Here is a 12,555-nt window from a genome sequence, read left to right on the forward strand (position 1 = left end):
CTTACCTTTAACAGCAAGGCCTTCGTTCTGGCGCCATCTTCATGAAGCCTCAGAAATCCGAAGAGCCGGCTGCGAGGAGGGGAGCGGGCGGGAGGGAGGGGAGAGAGAGGCACCGGCGTTAGCGAGAGTCAGCGCGGCGGGCGGGCGAGGGCAGAGCGCGGCCCGGGAGCGGCGGCGCACGGGGAGCAGCGGGCAGGGGAGCGGGGGGACACGGAGGGAGCGCGGGCCGAGCCGGGACACGGAGGCGGCCGGGGCGCAGTGGGGAGCGGGTACCTGTCGAGGCCGGATAGGGCTTCTCTCTCCTGGGCTGTCAAGCTGGCGAAGTCCTCCTCGCTCTGGCCGCTCGCTTTCCCCGCCGCCATTTTCTTTTCCTCATCACCGAAAGGAGCAGCAGAGGCGGCGGCGGCGAGCGACACTCCGCACGATTTCATGGAAACGCAGCGTAATTAACTCGCGGATCGCACCCCCCCCTCCCTGCGCGCCCCCAACACCCCCCAGCGCCGGGCGGGGCGGGGTGCCCGACACACACACACACCACAACTTTTATTACAACAACAACAGCCGGCAGGGAGGGGGAGGGAGGGATGGAGGGAGGGAGGGGAGGGGAGAGGGAGGGAGGGAGGCGGGGGGAAGCCCCGCTGCTCGGAGGAGGAGGAGGAGGAGGGAGGGAGGGAAGGAGGGGGGAGGGAGCCCCAGCGCTGGAGACTCGGGGGAGGAGGAGGAGGCGGCGGCTGCGGATGGCGGCGGAGCGGTGTTTACATCGCCGCTCGCCGCCGGCGGCGCGGGGAGCCGAGGTATCGGGGAGCCGGGCGGACCCTCCCTGCCTGCCCCGTGGCTCGGGGTGTGTTTTGCCGCCCGTACAAACTTCCCCGGAGCCGCTGCCCAAAGTTGTTGTAATTGTGTCACACCGCGGACCCCGCGCGCCGCCACCGCGACCCCCCCCGTCCAGCCCCGCCCGCCCGCGTCGGCGCAGCCAATGAGCGCCGCCGCCGCGCCCCACGTGACCTTTGTTGACTTACGTCAGTCATTGCGCTCCGCCGCCGCTGCGCCCCGGTTTGGTTGGCTCTCGCCGCCCGCCTCCCCCGCCGGCCTCACGCCATTGGTCGGTAAGTGATAAGCGGGGTGGGGTTTCGGAGAGCCGCCGTTTGTGATAGGTCGAGCGGGCCGTCAGTCAGACGAGCTTTTCGATTAGCGAGCACCAGCAGGTTGGGATGCGCCGTTAAAAGCGAACGGCGGGGGAGGGGGGGGGGGGGGGGATATGTCGGGAGTGGCGGGCGCCGGGGTGGGAAGAGGAGGAGGAACGAGGGAGGGCTGCGCTCGCGGGTGGAGTTGCGTAACGGGGGCTCCGTGCTGGAGGAGTGGACGCTGCTGAGGAAGGCGCCATGTCCCACCGGCGGGGGGCAGTAGGCACGTTCGCACCCCCCCCGCCCCGCCTCGGGCGTGGCGCTCTTGACACAAGCGGAAAATAAAGGCGTCCCGGAGCGGGAACGGGGCTGTATGGGGCTGTGAGGGAGATGCTTGGTCGGCGTGCAACGGTCGCACAGAAGGGCGGGGGCCGCCCCCGCCGTTGGTTTCGCCTACCCCCGCCTCCCCCGGGAGTCCATGACAGGTGGAGCGGGCCCCGCCGGCGCGCGCGCGCCCTCGCGGCCGTCACGTGGCGCGGGCCGCCGCGCGCGCTTCGCGCGAGACGCACAGCAAGTCTCGCGATGCCTCGAGGGCCTCGGGGCGTGAGGGCGGGGAGTGCCCGGCCCGGCCCCGGCCGGAGCGGCGGGAAAAGCGCGAGGGACGGGAATGGCGACAGCGGGGAATTCGGGCTCCTGGGTACGTCTCGAGTGTGAGTAAAGCTCTGAATGTCTTTAGGCATGGGAAGGAAAGGAGATTTGCTGCTTGCTCTCCCTGCTTCGTACGGCTTAGCGCAGCTCCAGCCCGACCTGTAGATGAGGCATTACCTGGGCAGCATAGACTGCCTTTAGGGACTTGAGAGGGCATCTCGTCCCAAGCGCCTTGGACAGGGACGGCTTCCGCTAGACCAGGTTACTCAGAGACCTATCCAACATGAACACTTCGGAGATGTGACATCCACGCTTGTTCCTCTGCCTCCACACTGTCCCTGGGTTCCTCCATCCTTCCCAGCTCAACCAGGAGCCCAAGGGACCCCGTTTCTCTTTACAGTGCCACACAGCCAGGAGGCTTTAGGGCTTTTTAAGTAACGTGTTTGCAGATCATTCGATCTTGGCTCTGCTGTGGTGTGTACGAGGAACTGAGCCCTGCTGTAGGTGTGTGAGGGCACAGCTCAGTCCCATTTTGCTGGAAATGGATCAGAACGCCCTTCTGTAACAACATTGCATCAATTCTCTGATTTTTGACTGAAGCTCCGTGTCTGGGCTGGCTTTTCCCATTTGAATTTCCTGTTCGATGATTACTAGGTGCTCTAAAGCAAAAGTAAAGCCCGTTAGCTCCCTTTGGGAATTCAGTGAGGGCCAAAGACCAGCCTACGCAATGGATGCCTGCTGCTTGCTGGTTCTCCTTTAATTGCCCCACTCCAATCATGCTCACAACACTGAAGCCTGTTTCTGCCTCTGTAAGTGTTAAACTAACGTGTCAGTGATGTTTTTCAGGTGGATCCTCACGTGTTTTCTGGTCCTGATGGTGCAGAGACACTGGCAGGAATGGAGACCTGGTCAAGACAAAGTCTTAAATAATGCAAATGAAGGCTCAGAGTAGTGTGTCCATGCTGCTCTTAAAAGCAGACTCCTGTAATGTAGCTCTGCTTTCTGATGCAAATGCAGGAAGAACAAAAAAAAGCATCTGGGTTTGATGATGTTGCATTTCTTCATAAAAGAGTCAGCAGCCAGTTTCTTGAGAGGGTATAAGAGACAGGCATTTGTGTTTAAAGGACTTGCAAGTTTGAAATCCAGATAAAACCCAAGTTATTTTTGGTTCTGGGAATGGGCCACAGTCTGTTAATAGTGGAAACGCTATGATCAGACATCTGTGTTCATCTGTATTGTCCATGGCTTCTTCTCTGTCATGGATTTTCTCAGCAGAGTTTCCTCAGGTGCCAAAATCGGTGCCAAGAGCCTGACTGGTTGGGAATGTGCCATAAATATGGGGTTTCAATGCAGATTGTTTCTCAATCTTGACTCTCAGGTGTAAAGTTTCCACTTTGCAGTATCCTGAGTATAAATCAGCAGAAATGGGAGTAGACAAAACCATTTTTCAGTGGAAGGAAAGGATTACTGAACAACAGAGCAAATCATGAGACTGTAGAAGCAGAGTCCTTGTCCAGCTGAAACTTGTGTGCACCTGAATTCACAACCTCTGAGTTACCTCTCTAGTACTGTCAGTGCCACCCTGAACCCCCCATACCCTGCCTGAATTGCTGGGATGGAATTTCCAAATGCCCTTATTTATTTGTTTGTTTATTATTTATTTATTTGCTGTCACCTCCAAGTCAGGTAGGAAATCTGAAGGAGCAGTAGATCAGTCCCTGTTGGATACAATTCAAATCTCATGAATAGTCCAGGCATACTTTATAGTCACCTGCAGCAAGATCCATCCCTGGAAAAGCTGTGGTGTTGGAATCAGTTCCAGTTGGTTTAGTTTTCATTCCTGCTCTTGGAAGTTCTGGGCAGCTGCAAGCCTTGACCAGCTGAGCAAATGAGGGCAGAGGTGCTCTCCTTACCCAAGAGTCTGAAGAAGCTTGGGAGCCAGTGTGATCTCTGCTGCTGCTGCTGCTGTTTGAGAAAGGATTTTGAGGTGTGGAGTCAACATTATGCTCCCAATAGCTCAGGAGGCCTCTGACTATGAGGCAAATCCTTTTGCAGCAGAGCAGGTAGAATGTGATGAGACAGCCTTGGATTCATGTGACAACGTGCACGTATTGAAAGACAGCAAAGAAAAAAGCAGGCTGGCCAACAGAACCCACAGGAGGCCACTTTGTGTCCTACAAAACATAAATCTAATACTTATGTTGTTGCCATCTTGATAAATTTTAGTCAACCTGCCTGAAATATGTGGCCATTTGACATGTGAGGGAAAGCAGCATAAATTAATAAAATCTGCCAATAGGTCAGTTCTGGAGAAAGCAGCTTCATTAACACTTCTCTTTTTCTGCAGTTGTTTTCCTTACTATTGTTTTCTTTTACTCCAAGGTGAGAGAAGAAAAGCTTAAATTGCTAAACTATTTTCTTGATATTAGGAACAGAAATCCTGTGTGCTTCCTTTTTATACTTTGGCAGTGGCTTTTCTATTGTCCAGGAGTTAGCAGTAAAATTACCTGCAATTTACATGTTCCTTGTACTACCCACATTAAAGTTCTGGTGGGTGTTGTGTGATGATCTGTGTTTTGACACCATGTGGTGGTCAAGAAAGTGGGAAAGCTGATCCAAACCCCAAAGTTTTGGGTTGTTTTGGGGTTTTTTCCGCACAAAAAATGACAAATGCTTTTGCTGGCAATAAAGAAAACCAATTCATGGATAGGAGAATTATTATTGAAAACAGGAAAAAATCATCACAATGCTGTTTATCACTATGTTGAAGAGAAAATTGCTTTTTAATCTCAGAAGTACTTTGCTAGCTTTGGGTAGTAAGGGGAGTGAACTAGTCTAGGAAATTGGTTATTATAAAGAAAGAAAATACAGTTTTTTTTAAATGAAAGTTTTAAAAATAAAGTCTAAATGTTTGGTTATAGGCCCTAATTATTACTGTTCTGTCTTGCTTGGATCACGTAGTCATTTTTGTCTATTGCAGTCTCTGTCCTTGGTTAGCATGAGTTTAAAACCTGGATTGTCTTTGAAAGGCTTGATGCTGGAATTCATCTGGGGTTAAGTGGTAATTCATGGTCATAAGAAGTCCACACAGTCACCAGGTAAGCAGAAATATCCATCCCTGTGCAGCAACATGGCAGCAATTCAGTCCAAACATGGAAAACCATGAACTTGTGTCACCACCTTAACTGTGTTCTGAGCTGTTTGATGACATTCAGAAATCAGGGCATTTTGGGGTGTTCTGTAGATTTGCTGTGTAAGAGAGACCAGTTCTCTGCATGCCAGCATGAACTCAGGGACCTCTTTGCTGAAGCTCTACCAGTGAAGAAACAACTGCTAGAATATCTGTGTCCTATTTTTGCAGTATATAGAGCTGTGTTATACCAACTGACAGTTTCTGCTGACTTGGAGAAATAAATAATGTCAAAAATTATCCTTGTCCAGGAGGTGGTTCCTTTACAGTGCTACTGTTGGTAGATTTTACATGTTTTCTCAATTGTGCCTGTACCTCCCACCTCCAGCACTTTTGGTTGTGTCTTTGGTGTGCATTCCAAATGTGGAAATGCTTTCATTTATGATAGTAGTTTTAGGTGAATGTCTGTCTTCCCCCTAGGAACCAGATGTGGCAGTTTATGACTTGCCACCTTCCAAAGAAATCACTTGTTTGACAGGAGATGGTCCTGAACAAGGATCTCTGCTCTTCCAAAACCGTGCAGAGAAACTGAAGTTTCTTGCATGTGTTTCCATGCAGGAATTTGAGAAGCTGATAATAAAATACTGTGTATATATTACCTTGTCTTCAGATTGACAGTTGTAACTTCATAGAATTTGGCAAATGCTGTAAAGAAGAGGGAGAAAATCCCATCTTTTTGTTTCTGTGGTAGTTTTATATATATTGACTTAATATTAGTTGCTGGGCTGATACCTTTGCAGCCTACTGGTTTTCTGGCTTGGAAGTGAAAAACAGATCACATTTCTAAACCAGCTCTGAGCAAAATTATGATGGTTTTTGTGTAAACATTTGAAAAGAGCCAATCCTGATGCTCAGCAACCCAGGTGAATGGATATCTTGTTAACTTTTGCTAATCCTGGGACAGAATCCAATATTATTATCCAAAATACTTCATTATCTGGTATTTTTGTTTTTCTCCAAGAACAGAAGATGCCACATGCTCTTACTGGATTTAATTTAGTGTTTCGTACACAAATATTTTTGAGAAAGTATCTGGGAATAACTTATGTTAAAAGCCTCAACTGTTGTGTATGTTGCTTTTTATGTGGATGTCTAAAAGGACAAAATCCTCAATAAGTAATCTAAACACTTTTTGGCTGCAGTCTCATTGTCTTTTTCTTCTTCAGCCACTTTTAAAATCAGGTATTTTGCACAGGTAATGGTAGATACTAAATCTTGGTGCCCAGGTGAGAGTTTTAAAGGTGCAAACAGCAGGAGCAGCTTTGGGACGTTGGGTGTGGCAGAGTCAAAGCCTCAGCTCAGGAAGCTCCATCTTGCACTTACTAAGCACAAACAATGACAGTTCTCTGTCCTTGTCTAAGCAGTTTAGGATTCCCTCTCAGCAATGGGTGAGTCAGAGCATTCCAAATGAAATAAAACATCATGCTTCAATCTGCAGATTCAGTTGCTGTAGGACAACTCTTCTATTTTTGAATCTTCCCAAAATGAGGTGGCATTCCATTAATTTGATGTCTAGGGCACAATGGGGTTGTACTCAAAGCATGTAAATGTGTTCATCATATGTAACTGGAAGATAAGGAAAACACCAAACTGAAATGTGCTTTCTTTTGTTTGCTCTTTTTTAAAAATGTTCTTAAGTTTGCTATTATCAAGAGGCAAGTTATGTTTAGAATTTCTCTAGGAGTGCTCCACTGTGTCTTCTTCTTGTCGATAAGAGTTGGATCAGGCCTCTCACAGAGCTGCAAGCCCACCAGGATGATGTGAGGAAGACAAGTAGTTTCTACCACAGCTTGACTTTGATGAAATCCAAAGCTAACCCTGCCTTTAAGTACATTTTTCCTTGCATCCCCCTTCAACTGCACTTCAGCTGGGAACCTGTGAAACAGGAAATCCCTGGGAATGGTTGGGAGGATTTCCCATCTTGCAGTTTCTCAAGGTACAGTTTGGTTTCTGTTTGGAAGTTTGCAGTTGTGTATTTGTGAAAATATACTCAGTGCTACTGAAGTCAGTTTGTGCATTCTTTAATGGTGTTTTGGTTTGGTTTTTTTGTCTGTAAATGAGTCCTGTGGTGGTTTTCTCTTCTGAGGAAAATCAAAACAGTGTTTTTCTCCATGGATATGTAATCCCAAACTGAAAGCTGAGTGAGAGGAAGGAAATTGTCATTAGTCTCAATGGGACAAAAGTTTCTTGGGAATTGGGGCAGCAAAGGGAAGCTTCATTGGGAATCTGCAATGTTTTCCAAAGCCTTGATATTCTTAACTTGGTATTTTTCTGCCACTAGTGGATACACAAAATTTCACTGGAAATTGTGAATTCAAATCTTAACATAACAAAACACTTGTCCAATGGCTTCTTAGTATACTGAGAAGAAAGTCCCTCTATTCCTTCCTCTCAATCAAAAATATCCACATCCCCTGATGAACTCAGATGCTTTACATATAGGCATCCAAGCTACTCCAGTCTGGTCTAGAGACCATTGAAGTAATGATGCACCTGGCACTGTTTTAAAGACATAAAAGTTTGAAACTGAATGGATACATTTCTTCCCAAGGGTGATCTGTACAAAAAAAGGACCAGGATACAGTCTTGAGAAATTTATATTGCTCCTGTTCAGATCATAGTTTTTGTTTCCTATACAGAGAAGGGAACAAACGTGTGATTTTTAAGTACTTCTGTTGTCTATTGTGTAATTGGTTTGGGATTTTTAGTAAGTGATTGGTTTTGGTTTTATTGCATATTCCTTCAGTGCAGGCATATCTCTAATGAAAAATCCCACCATCCCAAGAATGTGAACCTGCAGGTTCTGGAATACCTTCTGAAGAGACTTTCTGCTCAGTAAAGATCAAGCCCCATTTTTAATGGATCAGTCTAGATAAGCTTTCAAAATTTAAGTGCTTATCAGAGTTCCTTTTTTCAGGAAATCAAGCAGGACCCAGGTTTTCTTGTAAATTCAGTGTTGTCCCTGGTTTCTGTTACATTAACCCATGCTAAACAAAACGTCCTGCACTATTTATGCTTCTGTCTCTCTGAATACAGTATATATGATTAGTGAAGAACAACACACCTACTGTTAAGCCTCTTTTATCAATCAGCTGAATTTTTTCATATCTATTAGGGGTTACTGATTTTGCAGTGTAGGTGCTTCTTGTCAGTGGTCTGCAAAAAACACGTGGGAAATACAAGTAGGAGGGTCAGAGTTTCTGTCTCCCAGGTGGAATGGTTTGGTTCCAAACCCTGCCATGGGTGGGTGGTTTGGTGCTGTACAAAAAGGAAGATCCCAACAGCAGCTGGTGGTGTCCAGCAGTGGGACAGGAGGAACAAGCAGGAACTGATGCCCAGAAGTTCCACCTGAACATGAGGAAGAATTTCTTTTCCTGTGCAGTGACTGAGCACTGAACAGATTGTCCAGAGAAGCTGTGGAGCCTCCCTCACTGGAGATCTTCCAGAACCCTCTGGACACAATCCTGTGCCATGTGCTTGAGCAGGGAGGTGGCACCAGATGAGCCACAGTGGTCCCCTCCAGCCTGACCCATCCTGTGATTCCGTGAACAAAGAGGAGAGGAAAGAGCCAAGTGTGTGAGGAGGGTTTGGGCAGTGCTTGGACAGAGGCCTTTTCTGTAGCTGAATTCTTCTCACCGGTCACTCCACTTCTCTTTCTGTCCCTATTGTGTTTTCCACTAAATGTGTAGAACATGAATGTTGTGTTAAAATGACAAGTGTCTGACAAAAAGCAGAAAGGATCATGTGGTTTGGAGTTGGTTTGTTTTTTTCCCCCCAGTCTTAGCCAAACAAATGACTGTGTCAGCACTTTGTCAAAAATGACACAGCAGGGTCACCAAAATGATGGTGCCTCAGGAGGGGTCCCATGACATTTATTTGGGAAAAGCACCCCCTGCTTTTGACAGTCCCCTCCCTGCCACTCTTACTAACCCTGTGCCATCCCTCAGCATCACTGATTTAACTCTTTGCAAAGCTATATTAGAAACTGAGGCAAAGTCATTGAAATAGCCTCCATTAAAAAAAAATAAACCAGCCTCCACCCCACTCCATAAAAAAAAAACCCAAACAGAAAAAAAACCCCAAATCAACCAACCAAAAATCCTCAAAACCCCAGAAACTTCCAGACAGAAGGTGAAAGCCACTTCCAGACAACTTTTATGGTCATTATCCCCGTGCAATATTGTGTGGCACGCTGAAAAATATTTAGGAATAACACCAATTTAATGTGAAATCAAATGCCAGAACGGATGATACAGTGGTTGCATTATTGAGCAGCATACTGAATTCAATTAAATCTTGTCTTGTTAATAAATCTTGCATCACTGCTGACAGCTGCTGTGAAGAATCCCGAGATTGTTTTGTAAGGACGTTCAGCCTGTTCCTAGCGGTGCCTGAGGAGCTGGTGGATGGCTGCCCAGCACAGTAAAATGATTGCATCTTCTGAGGTTGACTGCAGATTGCTATCACAGTAATAAAAACCAAGTTAAAAATTATAAAAACCTGGTATCTCTAAAAGCTTATGAGCCATAGAAATGACCTACTACTAACTCCTTACTACCTCTGAGTAATTGTTTATTAGGTTGCTGGTTAGATTTTAAGTTGGAAGAATTGGACAAATTGCTGTTAGTCTTTATCACAATCTCTTTTTTTGCTGTTCTGATGCAGCAGCTGTTACTGGGAATCAAACTCCTGATCCACAGAGAAGGAGGAATAACTCATTTTTCCAGATAACACTTGCTGCATTACCTCTGTACACATTTCTTTCCCAATGGAGCATGGGCAAAAAGGAGCAAGTTCTACACAGCCAGCAAGGCTAAAAAAGGAACATAATCTACAACTGATGAAACTGGTAGATTATATAGGAAAATAGTTCACACTCTTCTTTCATTCTAAAGAAAACTCTTACCAATTTTTTTCTATCTGATTTTTTTCCACTGTTCTTGGACTTTTTTTTTTTATATCACTATTTACAGAAACTTTTAGGAAAGAATTTGTGTCTTTTATATTAATTCTTAGGTTTATAACTATAAAGATTATCTTCCTGAACTAACCACTGCCTCTTAAGCCCAGCTTTGAAATGTTTCCATTATGCTTGTTGGGAAGTTTAGGAATTAGAGATGTCCATTCAGAAAAGTGTTTAAAGTAATGATAAATAAACAATAAAGACCATGAGGCTTAAAGATTAAAAATTAAACTTCTAGCTACTATCTCCTTGCTTTGCAGCCTTAATATGTGCACTATGATTCCTCCTCTACATTAATATTCAGAAAGTTTTTCCCCATGAACATGTAATTGTTTGTATTAGAAGCTTAAATGTTGTACTCAAAATTAGAATCATGCCTGTGGGTATTTAGAATGGAAGAATAATACCAGCTAATGACTTCAGAGTAACTAGTAAAATTACATCAGGGAGAGTACTTCAGATTTTGCAGATTGGCCAAATTTATATTGATGAGAAATACATAAGATTTAGCTCAGTAAAATGTAATGAAACCAAGCATATATTGAGTAAAGGGAAGGGTGCAGGCTTATTTGTTGTGGAAATTTGTTAACTTTTTATTTCAAAGATAAATGAAGCTCTGCTTTATGGAAATTTCTGGTTATTTTTCTAAAATGTTGTTACCTTTTGATCTAAGCAGTTATATGGTCTTGCAGATAGATTTCTTTAGTAAACTGAATTTATTGGAAGTTGTTTCTTCACAACAATAAATGCATTTCTTCACCAGGAGTCCACAAAGGTATATTCCTGTGCAGAAACAACTCAGTTGGTTGAAATAAGAAGGAAACCAGAAGAGTTGCAGTTCAGAGTTTTCTAGAAAATTACTCCATCACTTTTCTGGCTGTTTTCACCTTTGTAACATCTTTTTATGTTCAAAGATAACTCACACCTCCCCTGAAGAATGCAGAGCCCTCACCCTGGGCTGGCTCAGTGGGCTCCAGCACTCAGGTCACTGACAGCCATATTCTGCCTTGCCATGGGAGCTGTGATTCCTATCACAGGTTCCAGTTCCTCCAAAAAGTACAACTGCTTCTCACTTCTCAGAATCTGGTGTAACTTTATCCTCAAGTTTCAGCAGAGTTTTGCTTTATCTAAAAGGGAGGGTGCTATAAATAACTTTTTGCTGTGGAACGTACAAGAGACAGCAGTTTGGATCTTGCTATTAATTGCAAAGAGCCAAGAGGTTCAACGTGAAAATAGGATCTCTATTGTGAACTTCCTGGTGAAGATACAGAATTTGGAAAGATTAGAATGGAATTAGTTGATTAAATAACTTATTTATTTATTAATAAAATAATTTGAGAACTTCTAGTAAAATACTGGATACTTCAATAAAAGTGTTACCAAAAAAGGGAAATGCAAATTCAAACACACCCATGCTTTAATGAACCAGATAAATCTTCCAGGCAATCAGTGGATGCACAAGCACTAAAACAGAATGATATAAATCTCATGTTTAAAACTGGGCAGTTTATTCAGTGATTGAATCAAATTAAGAGCATGTGTGTGATGTTCTACTAGCATAGAAATGCTATAGGGAATGAACAAAAAGGTAAGCCTAATAATGTTATCCACAGAACATCTGAAAGGAAGCAGAACAGAACAACATGTTTTAACCAAACAGCTCACAAAGCAGGCCTCTTATGTATCAAAGCCAATTAGGACAGAGTCCAACAATTACAAAAGATATTTAGTCATAAAGAGATACCCAGCAATGTTTTGTCTTATCTCTGAAGCAGATCATTAAAGGCTTCCTGTCGTATTTCTTCAGGACTTCTTTTCAGGAAAGTCTATTTACCTCTCCTCAGGAGGAGAATGGGACCTACCAGAGCACCTCTCTTGGCCCCCTCCCAGCCACCCCCTGGGCTGCAATCCAGGCAGGGAACAAAAATCAACCTGCACCAGCAGAGCTCTGATCGCTGCCTCTGCTGATTGTCCTCGTCACGCTGCACAACGTGGGCTCCAAATTCTGATCCATCCAAGCTGTGGCACACGGGCAGAGAGGCTTCTGGATATACCAGGGAGTCATTGCAGCATGAAGCTGAGCCAGGAGTTCTGCCACAGCAGCAATTTGGGTGCTGCTGGCCTGGCACAGTCTCAAATTCCTGTTACAGGAATTGCCTGTAACAGTTAATGTAGGGAGAAGTAGGGTGAGCACCAGGTGAGGAGTTTCTCTTCCTGTCAACACCAGCTTTTGCTTTCATGTGATTTTCTGTGTCTGAGCACAGTCCTTGAACAAAGCAACAGCAACTCTTTTTCCATTTGAAGGAAGTCTGGATGGAATAGGCCTCCAGCAGGTTATTGGGAAGACTTTTATTCCTGCATATATGAGAAATATAGAGGTAATTAGCCAGCCTGTATCCCAGACTGATGCCTAAAGGTTCCATTGTTTATTGATACATAGCAATATTTTAAAAACAAGTTCTCAGATTAATGTATTTACATGCTCTCAGTTGGCTCTTGTTCTTTTTCTCCTTTCTTGGCCATCCTCCACAGACTTGTAATGGAAATCACTGCACAGTTGTCCCTCTCTACTCAGCCTTTGGGTTTCTAACTCAAATGTATCACTCTTTCAGGGGGAAATGTGTGTGCCC

General features: G+C 45.1%; 1 protein-coding gene and 1 long non-coding RNA gene across 7 annotated transcripts in view; one reads left to right on the top strand and one right to left on the bottom strand.

Annotated features, from left to right (window-relative positions):
- Window positions 1-884, bottom strand: part of KDM6A (lysine demethylase 6A) — a 153,599-nt gene extending 152,715 nt beyond the window's left edge. For 2 of the 6 annotated variants that reach the window (XM_036389098.2, XM_036389107.2), the window contains exons 1-2: window positions 274-880; window positions 6-69 (exon numbers count right to left, since the gene is read on the bottom strand). In XM_036389098.2, the coding sequence (XP_036244991.1) occupies window positions 6-69; window positions 274-431 (222 nt within the window). In that variant the 5' untranslated portion in view covers window positions 432-880. Of the gene's footprint in view, window positions 1-5; window positions 70-273 lie in introns of all 6 variants that reach the window. The other 4 variants (XM_036389091.2, XM_036389114.2, XM_054514067.1 and 1 more) reach the window with 4 other exon arrangements.
- Window positions 885-1,700: 816 nt separating this feature from the next.
- Window positions 1,701-10,169, top strand: LOC118690310 (uncharacterized). Its single transcript, XR_004980758.2, has 2 exons — window positions 1,701-6,898; window positions 7,709-10,169. It is a non-coding gene; the product is annotated as an uncharacterized LOC118690310 (long non-coding RNA).
- Window positions 10,170-12,555: the final 2,386 nt, after the last annotated feature.

This window comes from Molothrus ater, chromosome 2, assembly GCF_012460135.2.
Source record: "Molothrus ater isolate BHLD 08-10-18 breed brown headed cowbird chromosome 2, BPBGC_Mater_1.1, whole genome shotgun sequence".
NCBI classification, from domain to species: Eukaryota; Metazoa; Chordata; class Aves; order Passeriformes; family Icteridae; genus Molothrus; species Molothrus ater.